The sequence below is a fragment of the Leucopleurus acutus genome, assembly GCF_964270905.1.
Source record: "Leucopleurus acutus genome assembly, chromosome: 2".
In the NCBI taxonomy this organism is placed as follows: Eukaryota; Metazoa; Chordata; class Mammalia; order Artiodactyla; family Delphinidae; genus Leucopleurus; species Leucopleurus acutus.
The window spans coordinates 77,343,691-77,366,315 of NC_139143.1; the positions used below are offsets into that span (position 1 = coordinate 77,343,691).

A 22,625-nucleotide genomic window follows, 5' to 3' on the forward strand; every position below is an offset into this window, starting at 1 on the left:
GGGGGGGGGTCGGGGCGGAGCCGGGTACCGAAGAGGGGGCGGGGCTAGGGCTGGAGTCCGGGTGGAGCCTGGAGCAGGGTCGGGGGGAGCCGGGGCCGAGGTCCAGGACCCCGTTGGGGCACACCCGGGGACCTGAGCAGGGCCAAGGTCTGGAGGGGTCAGGGCGGAGTTGGGGACCGGAGTGGGGCCGGGGCCGGGGCCGGGAGCCCAGGGCGGGGGCGGGGCCTGGGTAAGGCGGGGCGGGAATGGTCTTCCGAGTTGCCAAGGCGGGAGGGAAAACAGAGGCGGAGGAGAGGAGGAGGGGAGAAGGGAGGAGGGAGGAGGGCAGAGGGAAGAGGGCAGAGGGAAGAGGGCCGTGACTTGGCAGCTCCAGCTTCGCTCAGCTTCGCTCCGCGCACCCACGCCTCGCTGCCCCGCTTCGTGCCCCCCACCCGGGCATGCGCCCCCCGAACCCCCGGCCACCCAGAGCCCGCGCCGCCCCCCAGAGCCTTCGCAGAGCCGGCTGCGCAGGATGGGCGCCCTCGGTCCCAAGCCGCCGCCGCTGCTGCTGCTGTTAATCCTGGGTAAGCCCGGCTCTGGCTCCCAGCCCCGCCCGGCAGGTGCCTGCCACCTGGTGACCAGCCCTGCCCTCCTCCCCAGCATTTCGGAGCCCTTCGCACCCCCTTCTCCGTCAGGGGCTCCCCCAGCCTCCCCGGGCCTGGCGCCCAGCTGCTGTCTGTGGCCGCGCTCCGAGCCAGTCTTGGGGCGGGCGGGGGTGGGGTAGCGGTGAAGGCTCCCCAGTTCTAGGCCCCGGGCTGGGGCACAGTGAGGACCCACCGGATGTCGCCCCCAGGAACCGTCAGGCCCCACTTCTCAGCCGGCACACTCAGGTCCTGAGGTCGCTGCGCACAAATGCTGCGACTCCTCTCTGCCTCACTTAGCTTAAGGCCCGGCCTTGGGTGCTCGCCCTGGTGGGCAGTGCCTGTCCATCTTTATAATTGCCCAAGTTGGCTGGAGGCCCAGGGGCCGGTTCTGCCCACAGTCTTTGAAGTACGTCTACCCTAACTGCACCCCCGTACCACCCCCCTTCATCATCTGAAGTTGGAGGCAGTTCCAGCTCCATCCTGGGCTGGGTCTTTCCCCCACTTTCCCTCTCCCAGATAGCAGCACTTGGCTTGTAGCCTCCCTGGTTGTCACACCCCCTTAGTCCCAGCTTCCCTGCCTCAGGAGAAACCAGGCTCCGTGGAGACTGATGCTGAGCTCTCCAAGCACCCTGTACCTGTTGTGGTGGGTGTTCCGGGCCACCGCTGCATGGATGCATGAGGACCGTGACGGTGGAAATGTTTTTGGCGTGAATGGGAGGGCTCCCTGTAGGGATGGTCTGGGGAGGAGTATGGTATCGAGGCAGTGAGACTGCCTGTACAGATGTTCAGGAGACGGAAACCCTTGAAATAAGAAAACAGGGTGGTGAGGGGGTGGCTTTGGTGCCAGGATTTGGAGCTGCCATAGTTAAGGCAGAGGCTGACGTAGCCCCAGCCGCCTGTTTCTAGACCAGAGCTCCATCGTGGTGCCAAGGAGCCTCCCTGTGCTGCATGGGTCCCTGGGCCCTGGGGGACTAGAATGAGTCCTCTCCTTGGGGCCCTGGGTGGGAGGCAGGAGGATGTACAGAGGAAGGAGCTGTGAGGCCTGGCTGCCTAGTACTTGGCCCTTTTTCCCCAGTGGGCAGCGTGGAGCAGAGAGGAGCCCAGGGTAAATGTGGTGCAAAGAGATAGAAAAGCTTGCCGAGATGTGAGCGCCCTGGGTGTAGGCGCTTAACTTTCATTTTGAAGATGAGGAAATGAAGTCACTTGCCCCAGAGAACATACCTAGTGAGTGTTGGGGCTTGGATTTGAAACCACTCCCATGTGACTCCAAAGCAGGTCTCTTTGCTCTCCTTTCCCTCTCCGCTAACACAGAGGAGGGGACCTGGCTGGGGAGAGAGCTGCCTGGCAGCTGGTTTCCCGAGGCAGTGGGGGTGACTTTCCCATGGGGCTCTCCAAGCATCAGCATTTGTGGAGGCAGGAAGATGGGAGGGGGCCCTCCTGAGCAGAGTCTGCCCGGGAGCCCAGGGAAGGTGTCAGCTCGCTCGTCTCCGCCATCACTCTGATTATGAAACATCCTCGGGCAGAGCCCTGCTGAGACACAGGCTCACTCACTGTCAGGGTGGAAGCTCTTAGCTCTCTTCCAGAAACTGAGGCCTGGGAGTGGAAGGGGCTGGTCCAAGCGGTACAGCTGGGGATGGGGATGGGGCTGGGGCTGGAACCCGACCTCCTGATCCCAGCCTGTGCTCTAACTGAGCAACCACAAGTTTTCCCTCTGACTCAGCCGCAGGAAGAAGGGAAAGGTAAGGGTAGTGCTTCTGGAGGAGCTGGAGGACAGTTCGAGTACAGATTAGGTGTTTTCCTCCAGCCGGTTATGCCCCTGGGGCATTCTGGTTGGTGAGGTCAGTGCCCTCAGGCCTCTCCTTGGAGTCCCCCATGGCTCTCTGGCTTTGCCCCTCTGCAGGGCCGTGTGGAAGCTAGCCAAGGATAGTAGGAACTTGGCCAGGACGTTATACTTCTTGTACCTTAACTTTCTCATCTGTAAAGTGGAGGCAGAGGGCTGACCCAGCCCTTCGTACATTCTGAGGTTCTGTGATCTGGGGCTGTGGAAGGATGGAAGGAGAGAAGGAAGAAGCTGAGCCCTCCAAGGCCACCGGGAGTATCTGCGAGGGCAGGGTAGGGGTGAGGGTGGGGTGAAGAAGAATTTTGGCCTCTTTGGGGAGAGAAAGATGGGAAGGGGCAGCTGGGGAGTTATTGCCGCCCTACTGAAAGGGAGCGGGGATGTAAATAAATGCACACCATATGCAAATGAAGGCTTCTGTTAGGGAGTTGGAGGGGGTGGGGTGAGGGTTGTTTGTCAGCTGGGCCTGCCCAGGAAGATTGGCAGGCACTGGTGGGGGAGGGGAGCTTCTGCCTCCAGAGGCAAAGGGCAGAGGCTGGTTCTTGCCCCATGAGCCTCAGCTGCCTCGGCAGCGCTGTGGGGCAGAGAAGCAGTGAGCTCATGGCACAGCTGGAGTGGGGAGGGATTGTGTGGTGAGAACTGACTGGGCCTGTGCTCTGTCCTGCTCGGGCCACCGGCTCCATTGTCTGGAGTCCCCTGGCCCAGGTGACACAGCTGAGCGAACCAGCCCTTCTGATCAAGATTTGGCCAGCTCCCTTCAAACAAAGGAGGGGGACATGTGGTCTCAGGATCCCTTAGCTAGAAGGCTCAACTGGCATAAGCGTGGGGAGACGGGGTGGAGGGGGAATTAAGGCACAGCCGGAATCGGGAATGGTTAAATCAGGAAGCAGATACACTCCTTTCTGACCTTAGATGCTCTGCTGCTGGCCTGCCAGTAATGGGGTGTTTCTGGGGTCTGAGGCAAACCTGGCTCTATACCACCACCTCCTTGAGACCCAGGTGTCTTACCTCCCAGCATCCTTTGCCTGTTCTCGGAACAGGGCCCAAGCGTACACCAACTTTCCTCAGGTTTCCTTTCCTTTCACAAGCAGAGGTCAAGAGTGATGCGGGGGTGGGGGTGGGGGGCTGCAGTAGGGACCCAGGCATCCCTAACTTCTCCTGTCCTTCCCTCTAGGAGTCGGGTGCTGTGCCCGGGAGGTGCTAGTCCCTCAGGGGCCCCTGTATCGCGTGGCTGGCACAGCCATCTCCATCTCCTGCAATGTCACTGGCTACGAGGGCCCTGCCCAGCAGGACTTCGAGTGGTTCCTGTACAGGCCTGAGGCCCCAGAGGCTGCCCTGGGCATTGTCAGTACCAGGGATACCCGATTCTCCTATGCTGTCTTTGGGCCCCGAGTGGCAGCTGGTGAGGTACAGGTGCAGCGACTGCAGGGTGATGCTGTGGTGCTCAAGATTGCCCGCCTGCAGGCCCAGGATGCTGGCATTTACGAGTGCTACACACCCTCCACTGATGCCCACTACCTGGGCAGCTACAGCGGCAAAGTGGAACTGAGAGGTACTGGGCCCTGGGATGGGGTCAGGGTCGTGCCCTCCCAAAAGGCAGAAAGTCAGGGCCAGCAGGGACCTAAGAGGAACCTGAGGCCCAACGAGGTTAAGTGACTTGCATGAAGTCACCCAACAAGTTAGTGGCTGGCCTGAGACTCTAACCCAGAACTCTGGGTTAACTCCCTTCATTCCAGTCCACTGCTCTTATTCTGTCAAGCTACTTCCTGGGAGAGGAGAAGTGTCCCTAAGCTCTCCAGCACCTTTCCGTTCCCTGATGGGGTAGGGGAGCCTGACAGGGTGAACAGACTCCATTCCTGGAGATTCCAGGATCCAGATCTGGGGGAGTGGGGGTGGCGGGGGAAATAGAGGCAGGGTAGGAGGAGTGAGACCACATGACATTCTTGCTCTCTTAAGTTTCTTTGTCTTCTGAGAAGGAAGACAGAGCCACTCTTCTGAGTATTTCAAACAGGGGTCAGTCTCAAACATAAGGGTCAGTAGGCGATGGGCTGGTTCTATGAAATTCAACAAGTATTGAGTGCCTGTTGTGTGCCCAGCACTGTGCTTGGCACCATTGGGTTACAGAAGAAATAATACAGCATGAAGTCTCTGCCTTCTAGGAGCTCACAGTCTATTTAGGGAAATAGGTTGTAGGTAGGAAACAGTACCAAGGGTTAGTTACTGTACAGCTCCCAGCCCTCCCTCACTCCAGCTGTTCTCTCCAGTTCTTCCAGATATGCTGCAGGTGTCTGCTGCCCCCCCAGGGCCCCGGGGCCGTCAGGCCCCAGCTTCACCCCCTCGCCTGATGGTGCACGAGGGGCAGGAGCTGGCACTGGGCTGCCTGGCACGGACGAGCACGGAGAAGCACACACACCTGGCCGTGTCCTTTGGGCGAGCTGTGCCCGAGGCGCCAGTGGGGCGAGCAACTCTGCAGGAAGTGGTGGGACTCCGGCCCGACATGGCCGTGGAGGCCGGAGCTCCCTATGCTGAGCGGCTGGCGGCAGGGGAGCTGCGGCTGGGCAAGGAGGGGACTGAGCGCTACCGCATGGTGGTGGGGGGCGCCCAGGCGGACGACGCAGGCACCTACCACTGCACTGCCGCTGAGTGGATTCAGGATCCCGATGGCAGCTGGGCCCAGATTGCGGAGAAGAGGGCTGTCCTGGCCCACGTGGACGTGCAGACGCTGTGTGAGTGCCACGCGTCCCACGGTGCCAGCTGGGAGCCTTGGTATCTCAGTAGGCACCGTGGGCACTAGATGGCCATCGTCTGACTCCAGGGAGCCCACCTTCCCTAGAGTGAAGTCCCATTAGTATCGCTTCCTGTCAGCACCTGTACCCATGACGGGCTTTCTCTGCTCAGAAATTGGGTGTGGGGATGGGAGGGCCATGGCTGAGGGGTGAGAGCCAGGCCCCTGGGTGGCAAAGACGGGTGGCCTCGAAGTTGCTGCTGTCAAGGAAGGACAGGTGCTCTGTGCCCTCTCCTGCCTCCCTGACACCCCTTCCCCTCCTGTGTTTCAGCCAGCCAGCTGGCAGTGACAGTGGGGCCTGGGGAACGTCGGATCGGCCCAGGGGAGCCCTTGGAGCTGCTGTGCAATGTGTCAGGGGCCCTGCCCCCAATGGGCCGTCATGCCGCCTACTCCGTGGGCTGGGAGATGGCACCTGCGGGGGCACCTGGGCCCGGCCGCCTGGTTGCCCAGCTGGACACGGAGGGTGTGGGCAGCCTGGGCCCTGGCTACGAGGGCCGGCACATTGCCATGGAGAAGGTGGCTTCCAGAACCTACCGGCTACGGCTGGAGGCTGCCCGGCCCGGGGATGCGGGTACCTACCGCTGCCTCGCCAAGGCCTATGTCCGAGGGTCTGGGGCCCGGCTTCGGGAAGCCGCCAGTGCCCGCTCCCGGCCCCTCCCCGTGCACGTGCGTGAGGAAGGTGAGAGGGGGCGGGTTGGCCCTGGACAGGATATGGGGTCTGCAGAACCTTTCCCTTCTGTTTCTGTGCCTCTATCCCTCTCCATCGGCTGCCTCCGTGTCTGTCTCACACTCCTCTTCTAAGATTGTGGGAACACCCGGAGTTTCTGGGGTGTTGCTTGGGCAGCAGTCCTAACCCCATGCCCCTTTCACCTTCTGACTTTTGTTCTGCAGGTGTGGTGCTGGAGGCTGTGGCCTGGCTAGCGGGAGGCACAGTGTACCGCGGGGAGACGGCCTCCCTGCTCTGCAACATCTCTGTGCGGGGCGGCCCCCCCGGGCTGCGGCTGGCTGCCAGCTGGTGGGTGGAGAGGCTGGAGGACGGGGAGCTGAGCTCTGCCCCTGCCCAGCTGGTGGGTGGCGTGGGCCAGGACGGTGTGGCAGAGCTGGGGGTCCGGCCCGGAGGAGGCCCCGTCAGCGTGGAGCTGGTGGGGCCCCGAAGCCATCGGCTGAGACTGCACGGCTTGGGGCCCGAGGACGAAGGCGTGTACCACTGTGCCCCCAGCGCCTGGGTGCAGCACGCTGACTACAGCTGGTACCAGGCGGGCAGTGCCCGCTCAGGGCCTGTCACGGTCTACCCGTACACACATGGTGAGCGGTGCCCCCCCTTGCTCATGCGCCCCCAGCCCCCCTCACCCCCATGCTCTTGTTCTCCTTTTTGCATCTCATCCTCCCGCCAGTGGTCCCTCTGGTTCCTCTTTCTCTTCCTCTTTGCTTCACACGGAAAGTCTGAAAGTCCAGCTTTCAGCCCTTCAGTGCCCGGCTGCCCCGGTGTCCTGGTGGTAGGGGCTGGCTTGAGCGCAGAGCGGGCAGGGAGCAGGCGGGGGAAAGCTGTGTGGGAACGGGAGGAGGTGGTGTGGACAGCCTGACCGAGAAGGTACTGGCACGTGGGTGGAGGGCAGTGACACCCCGGACTGAACACAGCCATCCTCTCTCGCCCAGCCCTGGACACCCTGTTTGTGCCCCTGCTGGTGGGTGCAGGGCTTGCCCTAGCCATCGGAGCCACCATCCTGGGCTCCATCACCTGCTGCTTCATGAAGAGGCTGCAGAAACGGTGATCCCTCACACCCCAGGTGAGGGGCAAGGACCCCCATCCCCATCCCTGTCTTCCCTAGTCCTGAGATGAGCAGCTCCCTCCCTGGTCCCAGCTGGAGAAGGAGAAGCCCCTCTCAGCTCTGCGGGCCAGGGCCAGGAGGAATTCACACTCTCCACGTGCATTCTCCCGTTCCTGCAGGTGTGACTATCTTCCAGCCCAGCCGCAAGCCCGCCTCTGGTGTCTGAATACCCTCTCCCTCTGCCTGCCCTTCCTTTAATTTATTTGACCTACTCCCACCCAGAGTGGGGGACACGGCCCCCATGCCCCACTCCTTCCTTCCCAAGCTCCTCCCAATGGCCTTCTGTTCATGATCTCATACATAGCCCAAAGGGAGGCCGTTCCCTGTCCTAGAATTAGTTTTTCTAAAATGTGAATAAACTTGTTTTATAAAATCCAGGGCTGGCTGTGTCTTCCCCGCTATGAGGCTCTAAGAGGCAGGGGCGCGTGGCAGGTGGGCTACTGGGGGCTGACAGCCTCTTCTGGACTACCCGCACCTCTCTTCCCCCCCCACCCCGAAACACCATCTGGCCTCCGTGGGCCGTGCCACCTACCCCGGGAGGGGAAACCTGGGTCCCATCTGCTGTCTGAGCTGTCAGTGCAGAGCCAGTTCCTGTTGGGATTCCTCCTTGGGGTGGGGAGAGAGAAAGGGGGATGAGTTCCAGTTGAGCACGGCCTCTGCCCCTAGACTTCTCCCAGGTTGCAGGGCAGGGTCTTCCAGGGCCCGGTGCCCTTTTCTGAGTCCCCACGCTATTCTGCAGTCTCATTCTCTCTGTCAGGCTAATCTTGGACCTGACTCCTCCCCCCAGGCCCTGGGGCCTCAGCCTTTCTCCCCCTGATCTCCATTATTCTGCCTGACAGCAGCAGAATGGAAGGCCCAGGACACAGCCACCTAGGCAACGGGGACGCCAGCAGTCAGAGGGGCCCCTGCACACACCCGCCCCACCACCTGCGCGCAAGCCCCCTTGCTTCACCCGTCCTCCCGTGCCCCCGGGGCTCCCTGCATTTGTCTCTGCCTAAGGATTCTCGGATCCTAGAATTCTTAGCTGCACTGCACCTCGAGAGGCACGCAGTCTACCTCTTTCAACTCAGTGATTTAAACATTTATTGAGCATTACCAGTTTACCAAGTGTTGTTTTTACAGATAGGGAAACTGAGGCCCAGAGAAGCGATGCGACTTGCCCAGAGTCATAGAACTAATTCGTGACAGTGTCAGGCTAGAACCCAGGTCTCCAGACTCCTTGCACTGCACACAGTGGGGCCCTGAGTGGTCGCTGAGTGGCAAGGAGAGGGGTGGCGGGGTCTCAATGCCTTCCATCCAGCCTCAGTTCCTCTACGGTGGGTTCACTTGCAATGGGTGAACTACCGCGTGAGTGAGTGTGGACACCCAGAGCCCGCTCCCTCCCGTCCAGACTCTAGATGTTTCAGCAAATTAAACCAGAACTGCTTCTTACCCCCATGCCCCAACATTTGTTCTTTGGGAACAGCCAGCACCAGTGTTCAGGGACCTCATCTTTGGGTGATAGTGACCCAAGTCACCCTGTGACCTGAGGCAAAGATGTTCTCTCCCAGCGGACCCAAGCTGGTGTGGGCTCCCTCCGCAGCCCCCTTTCCTGCTTCCAGGAGGCACAGCATCCCCCAGGACCCCAGCTTCCCAGCCTGGAATGCAGCACACTGGGGTGCTTCCCCCAAGGGGCTCAGACTTTTGTTAAAGAACAGGAATGGGGTGCAGCCCGGGCCAAGGGCTGGAGGTCACTGCTGGGCCCGTGTGGTGGGAGGGTGTGTCTGCCTGTGTGTACACGTCTCTCCCAGAGGCAGGTCCCCCTACCTCTGCCCCTTCTCGACTCGCCATTGCTCCTCCTTCACAATCCTGGGGTGGGGGGTGTCCCTGGTGACCGCGATGACACCAGGAAGGGGGTACACGTGGCGTGGGAACACCTCTCCAGGGGCTCCTGCCCCAGCTGGGCAGACAGCAGGTCACAGTCACATCCAGACATTTGGACTCTCGCTTCTCTCTCTCACATCTCCCACATTTAATCCTGCCTCTTAAGTCCTACGTGGGATTCTCTCCTTTGCCACAGATGCCCTTCCTACTTCAGCTCAGCACCACCCTGGCAGCACTTGCCCTGAAGCCTTCCCGACTGCTCTGTCCCATCTATCTTGCCTACTCATCTTGCCCAAACACCATCTCTAGCTTGTCACAGCCCTATTTCCACTGACGGGTGAGTCCCTAGGCCCAGAGTCGGACTCTTCAGCCTTGGTTTCACGGTCTCCTTTCCCCCCACCGCAGTTCTCCATACCCGTTATATTTCAGTCTCCTCCCCAAGGACCCTCAGCTACTCCTCAGCTTGACGCCCACCTCCTGACAGGACCCCCAAGTCTGCTTAGGGAAGGGCTTCTCGGAGCGTGGTCCCTGTTCCAGCAGCGTCAGCAAGACCTGGGACTTGTTAGAAATGCAAAGTTTTGGTCTCTACTGTAGACCCATTAAGTCAGAAACTCTGGGAGTGGGACTCAGCCATATGTGCTCCCAAGCCCTCCAGGGGACCCTGATGCCCACCCAAGTTCGTGACTGCTGGCTCAGGTCACTCTCCAGGCCTGACGCAATCCCTGACGCAACTCTGATTACCAAGCCCTTCCACCCCGTGCTCGGAGAGATTGCCCAGGTTCTCAGTTTGAAACAGCTGCCACAGGCATATTTCTCTGTTTTCCCCACGTGTACTGTATTCCCAGAATAGGAATCGGGTCTCTGACTGTCCTCCCCACACATGCCCGGGTCAGTGCTCTGGACCCAACGGGCACCCAGTGAACCACGTGAATGACTCCCTCTCACTGTGCCCTAAGACTGATTCTGCTTTCCTGAGGACCCCGTGTCCCAGCTCTAGTGAACTCATGTTTCTCCATCTCTCCCCGGCCCTTCTTCCTCCTCAGAACCTCTCTATCCCCTCCCACCCCTGCAGTGGTACTCACGAGACCTCACTTCACTGTCAGAAAATAGCCATCCCTTGTTCCCCTTTCCTAGGCCCTGCCCCAGGGCCCCAGCTCTGGCATCTCCCCCATCGCCGGTTTCCCTGCACACATGGACAAGGTCATTCACACCCTGCTGAGCCGCCCTGCAGCCTCTCGCCCTCCCTCTCAGCCTGTCACAGTGGCAGGGGTGGAGCTGGGAGGGCACCCTCCTCATCTCTGCCCGCCTCCGTCCAGCTTTCTCACCTCTGGGTCAGCTTGGGCTACTGTGTCCAGTGAGACAGGTGCGCCAGACTCAGGGAAGCTGGCTGAGGAGGTGAGTGGGGACTAAACTCCAGCCCACACTCTGCTCCCCAAGCCGTGCACCCTAGTCTGGGGTAGTGTCAGTCTGGAGGAAAAAGGCGCCTTTTTAGAATTTGCACCAAGATGCTCTATGAGTCAGCGGCAGCCCTGAGCACACCACCTGTCTGTTGGTCTGTTGGCCCATTCACCTATCCACTGGCTGGCTGTCTCTCTCTGCTTCCACCTTCTCATCCAACCCACATAGGTCCATCCTTCTGTCCATCCATCCACGCGTGAACAGAAGTGAAGGTCAAACACAGACAGGCTGGCGAGTTTACCCATTCCCCACCCTCCGTTCTCCTGAAACCAGGATCTCTCCCATCCGTGTTGGATCCCAGACCTGAGATTCTGAGGAGGCTCCCCAGCTTTAGTGCATTCCCAGGGACCTTGCCTGCGCCCTCCTCCACCTTCCATAACCAGCTCCCCAGGCACCTGTGTCTGGCCCTGCCACAGGGATCTGGAGGAAACTGGTCACACCTTGGACTCACTCTCCGGGGGCGGCAGGCAGCCGTTCTGCTCTTTGTCAGCCCCAGCCTCTTCGCCCGCCCCCTCCCCCAGCCCCTCCTCCTCCACCTTCTCATCCAGCCGGCTGGGGATGGACCAGTAGAGATGGGCGTCAAGGCGGGCTGCGGCCTCGGCCAGCTCCCGGGCGCTGCATGAGGGTGTGGGCACCTCAAAGGTCTCGTGGAAGCTGGCATAGTCCACCTCGTAGAAGCCATCCTCCAGGGTCAGCACTGACGTGAAGCGGTGACCCCACAGCACCTCATCCACCAGGTAGGAGCTCCGAGCTTGGCATGTCATTCCTGGGGGTAAGGGCATGGGTCAAGGGGGATCCCGGCCCCAGCCTTCCCTCCCCTGCCTCATTCCACAACCCTATTCCTAGAACCCTTCCCTGGAGCCCTCCTCAAGGACCCCCACCCACCCACTTTGGTCCAGCCCGCTTTCTCTTCCTTCCCAACTCTTGTACTTGTCCAGTTCCCCCTCCTCCTCTCCATTTGCCCCAACTCCTCTTAACCTCCAGCCCACATTCTCCCCTCCTCTCCACTGGAGATGCCAGTCAGAGAAGTTTAACCTTGAAACTGACCTTGGGGATCATCTAGCCCAATTTTCCTCTCCATACAGGGCTCCCCACTGGAGCATTCCCAATAATGGGCAACTAGCTTGCTCTTGATTACATCTCAGGATTGAGAGCTCACCACCTCACAAGGAGCCGACTCCTTTGTGTGACGGCTCTAATATTTGGGTTGTTCTTTATACAGAGCTAAAATCTGCCACCCTTATTTTCACTCTCCTGCTGTATGACACCCCTTCAAGTATCTGAAAGCAGGAGTCTCAGTTTTCATCATGTCTTCTCTCCTTCAGGCTGAACATCCCTGTCTCCCTCCACCATTCCTGATGTGACCTGGCTTCCAAAAATTTTACTTTCTTGACTGCAAACCAGAGTGGCCAAGGAGGATCCTTTAAGCACTCTGAGTGTGATAAATACTCCAACTGTGGCCTGATCCATGCATAAGAGAGGGCTCGCCACCTCTCTCTTCTGGCCATGATGCTTTAGCTAATAGGGCCCAAGATTACATTACATAAACATTTTTGGAAGCTGTATCACATTGCCTGTGGCCAGCTAAAACCCCCGATTCTTTTTTCACCAGAGCTCTTCCATGCTGTGCTTACATAAGTGATTTTTTAAAGCCTAAATGTAGAACTTTATATTTATTCGTTTTAAATGTCATCGTGTTGGATTTTGGCTCAGTTTACTTGCTTTTCAGAAGCATTTTGGATACTGACTCTCTCACCCAAAATATTACCATCCTTTCCAGCTTTGTCTCTCTAGAAAAATCCAACAAGCTCCCCTCCCTATCTCCTCCACCCCACCCTCCCCATATCTCCTCCACCCCACCCTCCCCATATCTCCTCCACCCCACCCTCCCCATATCTCCTCCACCCCACCCTCCCCTGTCCTCCTTGCTGTGGGCCTGTGTCCTGTTTTCTCTGTGGGGTGGGCACACCCACCGGGGCAAGTGATTTTCCTTCTACCCTGAGATCTCTCATGTTCCCCTCAGCTCATCTGCACCTCCGAACAAGGGAGAACGGAAGAGTGAACATTAGCTAAGCAGAGACTGGCTCTCAACATTGAAAGCCCTGCCCTGAGCAAACTTGGGGACATTCCTTTGTTCCTTTGGTGAAGACTGGCGTAGGAAATGTCCGGTAGAGGAGGGGAAGAAGAGGCAAAAGGGGCACTGGGGAGAGGGGCTGCAAGGAAGAAAGGGAAGGGCTGGAGGTACAAAGGGAGAAGAGGGTTGGGCAGGGACTTCTCAGGTACCAGCAAAAATGTGCCAGCCGGTGAGATGAGAGGAAAGGAAGTAGGGTGCATGGGGGAGGGGGAAGGAGTTAGGGGAGTATTGGGGTGGGGAGAAGGAGTGGGGAACACTGAGGCAGAGAGCGGTGAAGTAGAGGCTCAGCATGAAGGGCCAGGAAAAGGGTTTGATGACACCAGTCTGGGAGAAGCCAGCAGAGGGCAACACTGGCAACAGTGGCAGGAACTGCAGGGCCCCCTGCTGGGCCTTTGGTTAGCCCACTTGCAGTTTTCTTCTCCACTTCTGGATCTCAAGTCCCAAAGGACTCATTTGCTGCCCCTGCACTGGTCTTATCCTACCTGCTCCCAAACCTTTCACTGTATAAGCCTGAGTTGGAGGTTCTGACATCACAGGTACGTTGCTAGTTCCTTCTGGAAAGGGGCTTGAAATGTGCAGATCATCTATCCTTTGTCAGTGGAAACCGAATCTTCTGATGGATGGGGAAACTGAGGCAGAAGTGAGCCCAGCTATCAACCTCTCCCTAAGGTCCAGCCTAGGAATAACTCAGGCCATGGAAAACCTGCACCATCACATTCCAGGGGCCTGGACCCCTCAGTACTGAGAAAAACCTGGAACCTAACCCTTCCTTCCTACTCTGCACCCTAAATGCTGAGGCCAGACTGCCTGGGTCCAATCCAGACGTGGCCACTTATTTAGCCTATGACTGTGGACAACTTAACCTTTCACTGGGGCAATTTCCTCCCTGAAAAATGAGCACAGTAACAAGAAATTACCTTCACGGGGCTCCGATTAAAAAAACCAGCAGGTGTAAAGTGCTTTGGACCGGTGCAGGGCACAGAGTAAGCACTGGGTGTTGTCTACTATCATTACTGTCTCCTATTCCCAGTGACACAGACCTCTCAGCCCAGGGCCCCAGGCCAGGGCCACTTCGGAGGATTCCTCCCAGCTTTCTCTCGCCTCTCTGGGTGGGTGGGTGGGTGGGGTCACTCTTTTCATACACCCCTCCCAAACCATCTCATCTCAGCTCTCATCCTCCACCAGCCTCTCCACCCACCCCCCACCCCCCGACCCCGCTTCCTCCGCCCTGGCCCCTCTGGGTCCAATTCCCCGCCCACCCGCTCCCCTCCTCCCCCTGCACTTCCTCCTCTCCCTTCTCCTTCAGCCCGCCCGCACCCGTGGCTTCCACCATGCCCTCGAGGATGACGACGATCTCGAAGTCGTCCCTCTCGAGGGCGCGGCGCGACGCCTCCCAGAAGGGGCTGGCGGCGTCGATCTCGTGGCTGATGACGAGCGGTGAGACGAGGAAGAGGCGGTCGTCGCCCGTGTCAAAGCCCACGCTGAGGTCGGTCTGGTGCAGCGGGATGAACTCGCCCTCGAGCGTCTGGCGCGAGCGGATGAGCTTGGCGCGGATGGAAGCCTCGACTATGTGCGACGAGCGCAGGTCACCCACGCGGAACATGAGGCAGAGGCGCCCGTCGCGCAGCGACACCACGGCGTGCGAGGAGAAGACGAGCGTGGCGGCGCGCTTGTTGGGCTGCGATATCTTGACGAACATGCAGCCCACCATGAAGGCGTTCACCATGGAGCCCAGGATGGCCTGCAGCAGCAGCAGCACGATGCCCTCGGGGCACTGGTCGGTGATGACGCGGTGCCCGTAGCCGATGGTGGTCTCCGTCTCGATGGAGAAGAGGAAGGCGGCCACGAAGCCGTTGAGGTTGTTGACGCACGGCGTCCACGCCGTGTCCTCCAGGTGCTCCAGGTCGCCGCGGCCGTAGGCGATCAGCCACCAGATGGCGCCGAAGAAGAGCCAGGTGAGCGCGTAGGCCAGCACGAAGAAGAGCAGGCTCAGGCGCCACTGCAGGTCCACGAGCGTGGTGAACAGGTCGGTCAGGTAGCGGTACGTCTCGCGCACGTTGCCCTGCTGCACGTTGCAGCGGCCGTCCTTCTCCACGTAGCGCTGGCGGCCGCGGCGCCGCGGCTGCTCCTCAGGCCCCGGCGAGAAGGCGGCGTTCTCCTGCGCCATGGCCGTGGCCGCGGCGGGGAGGTCACGGCCCGGGCGGCGGCGCGGGGCCTGGAGGGGCTGAGAGGTGGGCCAGATTAGCCGAGCCGCGGGAGAGGCCGAGACGTCCGGGCCTGCGCCCAGGGGCCGGGTGGCCCAGAGCGAGTCCCTTGCTGTGTCAGCCTCAGCTTTCCGCATCGGTAGAATGGGAACAATACACACAACCCTAGCCGTCCCCACCCCCATCTCACAACACCGTGAAGATCAAATGGGATAGTGTGTATGAACTGGATCGCACTCTGCACGACTGAGTATTTTCAGGGAAACGGGGTACCAGAGGTCTTGGTCCCACTGCTCTAACTGGGCTGTGCAGCACCTCACGGCCAAGCCCAGGCGAGAGGCCCAGGCAAGGAGGGAGTTTCCTGAAACGCTTAGACTGTGGGTTCCTTCAAGGCAGGTGCTTAATCTTCCTCTCCTGTGCAGAGCCCTCCCTGCCCGGAGGCCACCCCCGCCACACTCCGCCCTGGCTGATATCAGGCCGTCCCCTAATCCCTGTCTCCGTAATTCAACCTGCTGTCTAACCAGGCTCTTTGGAAGTTCACCTGGAGACTGACACAGAAAGTCTTTCCCATTCCTCCCTCCTTGGACCTCGCTTACTCTACCCGCTCCCACATCTTCTTCCTCTCAACAAGCTTACGAAGGAGAAATGAAAGTGGTGGAAAACGAGTGAAAAATCTCCAGTGGGCAAGGGTTGAACATTCCCACCTTGGGAAATTCCTACTGGAAATCCTCCCTGAGGACTGACCATGATCAATGCGGCTGTAGCGTCAGCCCCATTTCCCCCAGGTTATTTCCACAGTGGAGACAGCCTGCAAATGGGCAGGAGGACGGGAGAATATGAGATCAACACGGACAGCCGGGGTAAAGGAAGCACTAAGTTCAAGGTAGGCTTGCAGCCCTCTAGTATCCTATTCTTCATGAGCCATTAAATCAGATAAGTGATTTAAGCACACACCTTTACCTCCTTCCTCCCTTCAGTTCGCCCCTCCCTCCCCAGCCTCCCACCTCCCTGGACTATCCTTAAACGGCCCCCCTCCATCTGCCGCAAAGCTCACATTCCCAGGGAAGCCTACCTGATTTTGCTTTAAGTTCTTCCCCGTGAGGAGCTCTCTGAGCTGCAGGCTGCCCTGAGAGAGAGAGACCCAGAGCCCTTCCCTAGGCACCCAGGGGCCCCTAGGAGGTATGGCTCGTATGAGGAAAGGTTAAGAATTCAGGACTCTTCAACTTTCCCTTCTTCTTGGGAATCATCCTCTTTCCCCACTCCAAGGAAACCTGGGCTGGCTCGGGTGGGGTGATGGAGGGGAAGAGTGTGACATAAGGACCACAGATGGCCTGGACGTTTGACCAGGTCCTGGGGAGAAACTGCCTGGGTATGGAACTCCACACCCAGCACTCTCGAATTTAAATTCTGGAGTGAGGTGTTCTGCAGCCAGACCTTTGGAGGGTGTGTGTGTGTGTGTGTGTGTGTGTGTGTGTGTGTGTGTGTGTGTGTGTGTGTGTGTGTGTGTGGTGGGGTGGGGTAGAGAGCAGGAGGAAAAAACAAAATGAGATGGCTTGGAGCTTAGGGGCATCCCTTACATTTCCAGGAGGAATCAGGGGACACAGGATCCAGGAACCCCAATGCAATGGCAGATTAGGGTCTTCCCCTCCCCCAACCATGAGCTTGCTTTTTCTCTTCCTGCAGCCCACGATGTCCTCGATTGGCTTAGAGATCACAGGTCATTCAGAGAAGTACCTGGGCCCACTTATTCCAGCTTCTGCCAAGGTGGGCTTTCAGATGTTCTCTCAGGGTCTTAGGTAATCTGACCCCCAATCTGCCTGCTGAGGCAGATTTCTTTGCCCAGGTGTGGGGAAGAAACGCCAGAGTCTGATGGCCCCCAGAACTCTCTCACCCGCCATTGCCCTGGGAATCTAGGTGAGCCTCACTTTGATTGTGTTTTATCTCCTGTCTTCAGGCTGCACTTTCTCCTTGGGTAAGGAAAGGTGTGAAATTGTTGCCTCTATCTCAAGAGCTAAGACTCGATTTCTACACCTTCCCTCCAAAGAGTCCTGTTCCTCCAGCCTGTTCCTCCTTATTTCATGTGCATGCTGTCCCCCTTTCCAGAAGACCCCAGTGCTGCATTTTCCTGGATCTCCCTTTCTCTGGCTAGAGAGTGCTGGCCAGCAAGGGGGCTTATTTTTTGGAAGGGGATCGGGCGAAAACTCCCTCAGGAACCAGCTCTTCCCAAACCCCCACTTGCCTTGGAAATAGGGGCCCAAACCCAAGTCCCCTGGAACTCAACTCACAGCGTGTGGAGAGGAGAGTAGCCGGCAGCAGAGACCCCTGGGGGTGTAGCGTCCATGCCCCTGACACCGCCTCCCCCCCCACCCCAGCCCCCTTGGAGGGTGGGAGCCGCAGGCACCGCTGTTTCTCCTAAATGTAGCGGCAGCTCTGACTAGGACTTGCTATCTGTGTCATCCGCACTTCCCAGGCTCCCCTGCTCCTCTCCTGTTTCCACAGCAACCAGTCTGGCGACAGCTCTAGAGCATCCCCCTCCCCTCCCCAGTCCTGGGTACCACTAGAGGCTGATCCATACGCCATAGCTATTTTTAGCCAAAGTTCCTCCTCCTGGACAACTCAGAGCTCGCCTCTTCACCCCCTCAGGAAAACAAAACAAAACAAAACAAAAAAAAAGAAAAGCTAGCATGCTGACTCTTTCCTAAGAAGCTCCTTGCTCTGGGAAAATACAGGCCTTGATGTGTTTGGGAATAAGGCATTTGGTTTCCTAGGGATTCACCTCCAGCCGGGCTTCTGGGTGCATGTGCTGCTCTCCGGTCAGGCCTGCCATCACAGTCTCCGTTTTTGGAGAGGTCACCCTGATCCAGAAGAAGGTAGCTAGAGGGAAAAGAGGTCCACCCAAGGAAGGGAGGTAGGGTCAGAGGTTCTAATCTTTGTCACTGATTTGCGATGTGACCCAGAGGAATCCCTTCCCTTCCCTCAGCCACAGTCGCTCCATCTTTCACAAGACGCGGATATGTGCAAATAGCCCTTTCTGCCTACTTTACAGGGTGTGCAGATCGAACGAGGGAATGTAAATAGAAGGGCTTTGAGGAGTAGTTTCTTAACAGCAAAAGGTCTAGAAACAACCCAAACGTCCAACAGAGAGAAAAGGCTAGTTGAGGGCTTACTAACTCTTCATTCAACAAATTTTTGTGGAGCCCACGTGCCAGGTAATGTGCTAGGTGGGGCTGGTTACAGAAGTGGATAAGTCCCCGGCCACCAGGAGCTCATGGTCCAGTGGGGGAGAAAGATCCGTAAGCACAGAATACTAACACTACTACTGAGAATTGATTGAGCATCAGCTCTGAGCTAGACACGCGCCTTATTTCAACAACCCTGGGCGATACCCTATGAGACAGGTATTATTTTCTCTATTTATAGATGAGAAAATTAAAACTGAAAAAGGTGAAGTGATTTACCTAATGTCACAGAGTCGGATATCGGCAGAGAAGTAGTCACACTCACACCTGTGTCACACCCCCATGCTCCGCTCCCTTGGTGATGCAATATTTGTGGCAAAGCAATATGATCAGTTACTATGTTCATATATGTCAATGTGCATGCAGGTACACTGTTACATAAAAACCAGGACATGAAAGTCTTCTTTTTTATTTTTGCCCGCAGCACCACACGTCTCGCAGGATCCCAGTTCCCCAACCAGCGATCAAACCTGTGCCCCCTGCAGTGGAAGCGTGGAGTCCTAACCACTGGACCGCCAGGGAATTCCCCAAAGTATTCTTATAAACTGATCATAACTGTATAGAAATAGCTTTAGGAATACTGATAAAAATCAGGGAAAAAATTGGAGAAATGGAAATACTTCAATGTTTATTTTCCCCAGGGAAATAATTAAAAGCAGAGAGTGGTAGATGAATGCCAGGTGTTGCTAGTATCAGCATTATTATACCCAAGATATTGAACAGTTCTCCAGCTGCCTTAAAGTTGGAACAGGAAGATGTGAGCTACAGAAGCAGGACGATGTAGAAATGGATACCAGCAGGTGAGAAGTTCCTGGAATGGCCTGGCAAGGTGGAAAAGGTGGTGCTGAGTAATATAGTCTCAGGAGGCAGTGTCCTGGGTTCAACCCCCAACTCTGTCCCCTATTAGCTGGGTGACTTTGAGCAAGTTACTTAACCTCTCTGACCAGTTTCTTCATCTAAGAACTGAGAACAGCTGTATTATCCATCTCTGGGGGATTGTCATAAGGATTATATGAGGCAGTGGTGGCACATTGTAAGTACTCAGTAGATGCTAGCTATGGTCTTCCTTCTTCTCCTCATCATCGTCTTCATCCCAGGCATCTCCTGAAATCTCCACCTACCCTGTGCCACCTTCCTCTGTGCTGGTGCCACCCAGTGAGACCTGCAGGGGGCACTCCTGGTACACCGCCCTCCTCTCCCAGCCCTCTCGCCTGTGTTTCTTGTTCCAAGTGGAAATATCGAGTTTTCAGCCCGAGATTGGCATCAGGAGGGCTGTTAAAGCCCCAGTCAACATCCCCGTCTCCTGGGCCTGGCCCTGTCACCTGAGCCTTGGGACTGCTAGCCTGCCCTTCTCTGTCCTGCCAAGCAGCTGCTCACGTTGGTTCCACTGTGCCAGGAGCTCAGAGAGAAGAAACCAAACTCCTGGGCAAGAACGTATTTGCATAGAACTGGCCCCATTTCCTGGAGGGGGAAATCACAGGGCTGGCAGCATCCTCCGGAAGATGTATCAGCCAGCCCCCTGCCTCAGTGCAGGCTGCCTTGAGCGCGGCCTTCCTGACAACGGAGAACACCACCCCCTCCCCTGCTTTATGGATCTGGCAGGTCCTGGACTTTGCCTGGTATCTAACCTCAATTCTTTGTTTATCATTGAACTTGAACAGAGTGAGGGAAAAACATGTTTTCTGAGGTACCAGGATACAGAAAAATAAGCAGGATCCTAGCTTTCAGGTACTATGAAGTAAAGAAAGCAACTTTACGAGGAGTCAATGAAATATGTCAGTACAGTTGTGACGATGGGAGATTGGGTTTGGAACTGGAGAATCTTGAGGGCAGGATGGGCACAGCTGGGGCCACATTGCTGGTCTATAAAGAACCTGGTACAAGGTAGAAAAAAGGAACCCCCTCTGGGCAGATGCACTCCTTATGGCATGTAGCAAGTGATACTTCGGCATAAGAATGAAATAAAAAGGGGAATCCCTCCAGTAGACACGGCTCCAAGCCATGATGCAGAAGTGGCAAACTGAACGTGGTTCAGTCCTCAGTTTTCCCCCTCGGTGGGTGCCTTAATGCAGTGCACAAACTGTGCAACTGTATGTGGCAGCCTTGGGATCCACCAATCTGGGAAGATTTCCTTGAGCAATATCATGAGACTTCTTAGGTAAAAGGTTGGAAGTGGGAGAGGAAGCATGATGGGGAATACAGGAGATGGCTGAGGATATGAACTTAATGGAGCAGGGAGGCCAATCAGATAGATTATAACAATTTCTATAAATTCAAGGGAGATGGGGCGCTAGCAAACTCAGAGCAGAGGGAGCATAGGTTTGCAGGAGTGAAATGTGGCTGGATATTAGAGTGAAATGGGGAGAAGCAGAGCGCAGATCCAGGACACATGGAGCCCCACTGGGCTTCTGAGGCCGAGGGCTTTGCTGGGCTTCTGGCTGAGTTCAGGAGAGCAAAAGGATCAGAACCTTCTCATACACAGGTCTATCTTGCTTTATAGGACTGGAAGTAGACCAGGATCTAAAAGTCATGGACGTTAGAGGTAGTCCAGAATTAATCCTCACTTTACAGGTAAGGGATGCGTCCCAGGCAAATTACAGACAAGGATGGGTCCCAAGTAATTTACAGGTAAGGGATGGGCCCCAAGAGCATAGACAGAACTAAGACCCAGGCCTCCTGGCTCCTGGTCCCTGGTTGTTTCTTTATTCCCTGTTGCCTCCCTCCTACCACAGTATATTGGGTGTTTTAATAGAATTTCTGTCCATTGGACCCAATTAGAAAGGTACTAGAGAAACCACCTAGTTAAAGAAATTCTGGATAGAACCCTTTGGTAATGTGATTAAGCATCCCCTAACTTACGTCTTATAAATGTGAGTTCTTGTAAATCACATTTACTGAAAGGAGGTGGTATACCTAAATAATGATCCATTCATGACTTGGTAGGGGGGTGGAGCTCAGTCCCTCTCTTGGATTTCTCCTCTGTGGTCACGATTATCCAGCTATTAGGTGCCCCACTACTAATGGAAATTGTTCAGCCTTGTGGGGCCCGAGCACTAAAATGCCCCTTGGAATCCTGTGGTGGGCGTTGTCAGTATCTCTATTTCCAGCCGATCCCTCTGACTGTGAAATGTTGCCTATTCTGAGCCTCCTCATGCCTCCTGACCCAAAGCTTCCCTCATCCCTTCCGTCCGCACTGGCTTTTCCCAGCAGAAGCCCCTCATACTGCTGCCCACTTGTGGATTCTCCTTCCCAAACAAGTTACTCACCCCTTCCTGTCCTCTGTGCTCTGAAGGAGCCCCTGCCCTATTACAAAGGAGGTAAAAGAAGAGATGAGGCCAAAGTGGGGAGGAGGGAGTTAGAAAGGAGCAACTGAGAATAAGAAAGACAGAACTCGCTAAAGTGAGGAAACAGGGGTGTCCTTAAAAAGAGATGGTTCCCCTAATTGCCGTTTTCTGTGGGAACACAGGACATTGCAACCCTGGCAAATTTTTCATACCGATGTGTGCTCGTATGGACAAGTTTATGTTTCAACTATGCAAAATCACTCTAGTGTTACCTCGAGACAAGCTTTGGAGTTCAATGTGCGTGGATTCAAATTCCAAATCGAACACTTTCTAGCTATGTTACCATAGGCGAGCTGCTGAAACTCTCTGAAGCACAGTTTCTCCATCTCAAGTAATATGTATATCTTGCGTAGTAAACACTCACAAATATGAATGTCCTATGCCGTTTATTATTGATTTCCTATTGGGCTCCTGGTGACTGTTCTAGGACTTCTTTCTTTTGTAAAAAGACTTGGAAATTAAAAACTGACATTTGATATGTACAAAGGAATGTATACATGATGGATATCTGTGTATATGATATAAAACGTAATTTAAGAACAAAAGCTCGATTTAAATCACTCTTGTAAAATTAGAAACTTACAGTGCCGTTCAAGCTATCTGTGTCTTTTTCCACAACCTCTGCACACCTGCTGTTATGGAACTTCTAAATGCTTTCTAATTGCTCAGTCCCACTGCCACCCTGAGTTTCAGTAAATGGCTTTTTTGAACTACAGAAGAGTGAAAACCATTTGGAAGGAACTTCTGCAGAGACTCCTTCACCACCAGGTATCTCTTTCTGCTCCTGCCCTTTGATTCTTTCTTCCCTCCTCTCTCAGAGGAGTACTCCAAATGTCGAGCTGAGGAGTTTGGACTGCGACCTGCAAGCAAGGGCCACCAGTTTGGGGTTTTGATCCAAGGGCACAGGGACTGACATTGTGAATACAGGTTACCTCTTCCTTTGAGACTAGAGAGAAGGGTGAAGGGTGGGTCAAGGTCCTGGGCTGCTAGTGACCTTCCTGATCCTGATAGTAGCCATGAAAGGAGAAAGGATATCCTAGAGACATAGAACAAAGGGAGACTTGACAGAATCTGGTGGTTTTGTTGACATGTCAATGGATGGAACATAGGGTAAGGGTGAAGAGTGAAGATGATTTTTAGCTTTTTAATCTGATCAACTGGGAGGAACACAGAAGTAAGGAAGGAAGTCATGAGAACTCCCAGCCTTGAGGAGGAAGAGGATGAATTCAGTTTGGAGCCTGTCCAGGTGGGAGTGGAAATCCCCTGCCAGCCACTGGAACTGTGGAGGTAATGCTCTAAAGAGAGCCTA

General features: G+C 56.2%; 2 protein-coding genes across 3 annotated transcripts; one reads left to right on the forward strand and one right to left on the reverse strand.

Annotated features, from left to right (window-relative positions):
* Positions 1–335: 335 nt before the first annotated feature.
* On the forward strand, positions 336–7,397 carry IGSF8 (immunoglobulin superfamily member 8). 2 transcript variants are annotated; one of them, XM_082833402.1, is made up of 7 exons: positions 336–563; positions 3,635–4,012; positions 4,725–5,186; positions 5,517–5,924; positions 6,137–6,550; positions 6,902–7,032; positions 7,194–7,397. In XM_082833402.1, the coding sequence occupies exons 1-6, from the start codon at positions 512–514 to the stop codon at positions 7,015–7,017; spliced, it is 1,830 nt and encodes a 609-aa protein (XP_082689528.1). In that variant the 5' UTR covers positions 336–511; the 3' UTR covers positions 7,018–7,032; positions 7,194–7,397. The 2 variants fall into 2 exon arrangements, with proteins under 2 accessions (XP_082689528.1, XP_082689527.1); XM_082833401.1 differs by lacking the exon at positions 336–563 and adding an exon at positions 1,618–1,847.
* A 3,432-nt stretch (positions 7,398–10,829) lies between these two features.
* KCNJ9 (potassium inwardly rectifying channel subfamily J member 9) lies at positions 10,830–14,696 on the reverse strand (the record flags this gene model as incomplete). Its single annotated transcript, XM_082832583.1, has 2 exons — positions 10,830–11,161; positions 13,847–14,696. 2 exons carry the CDS (start codon positions 14,694–14,696, stop codon positions 10,830–10,832), a joined length of 1,182 nt encoding a protein of 393 aa, XP_082688709.1.
* Between the last annotated feature and the right edge of the window lie 7,929 nt (positions 14,697–22,625).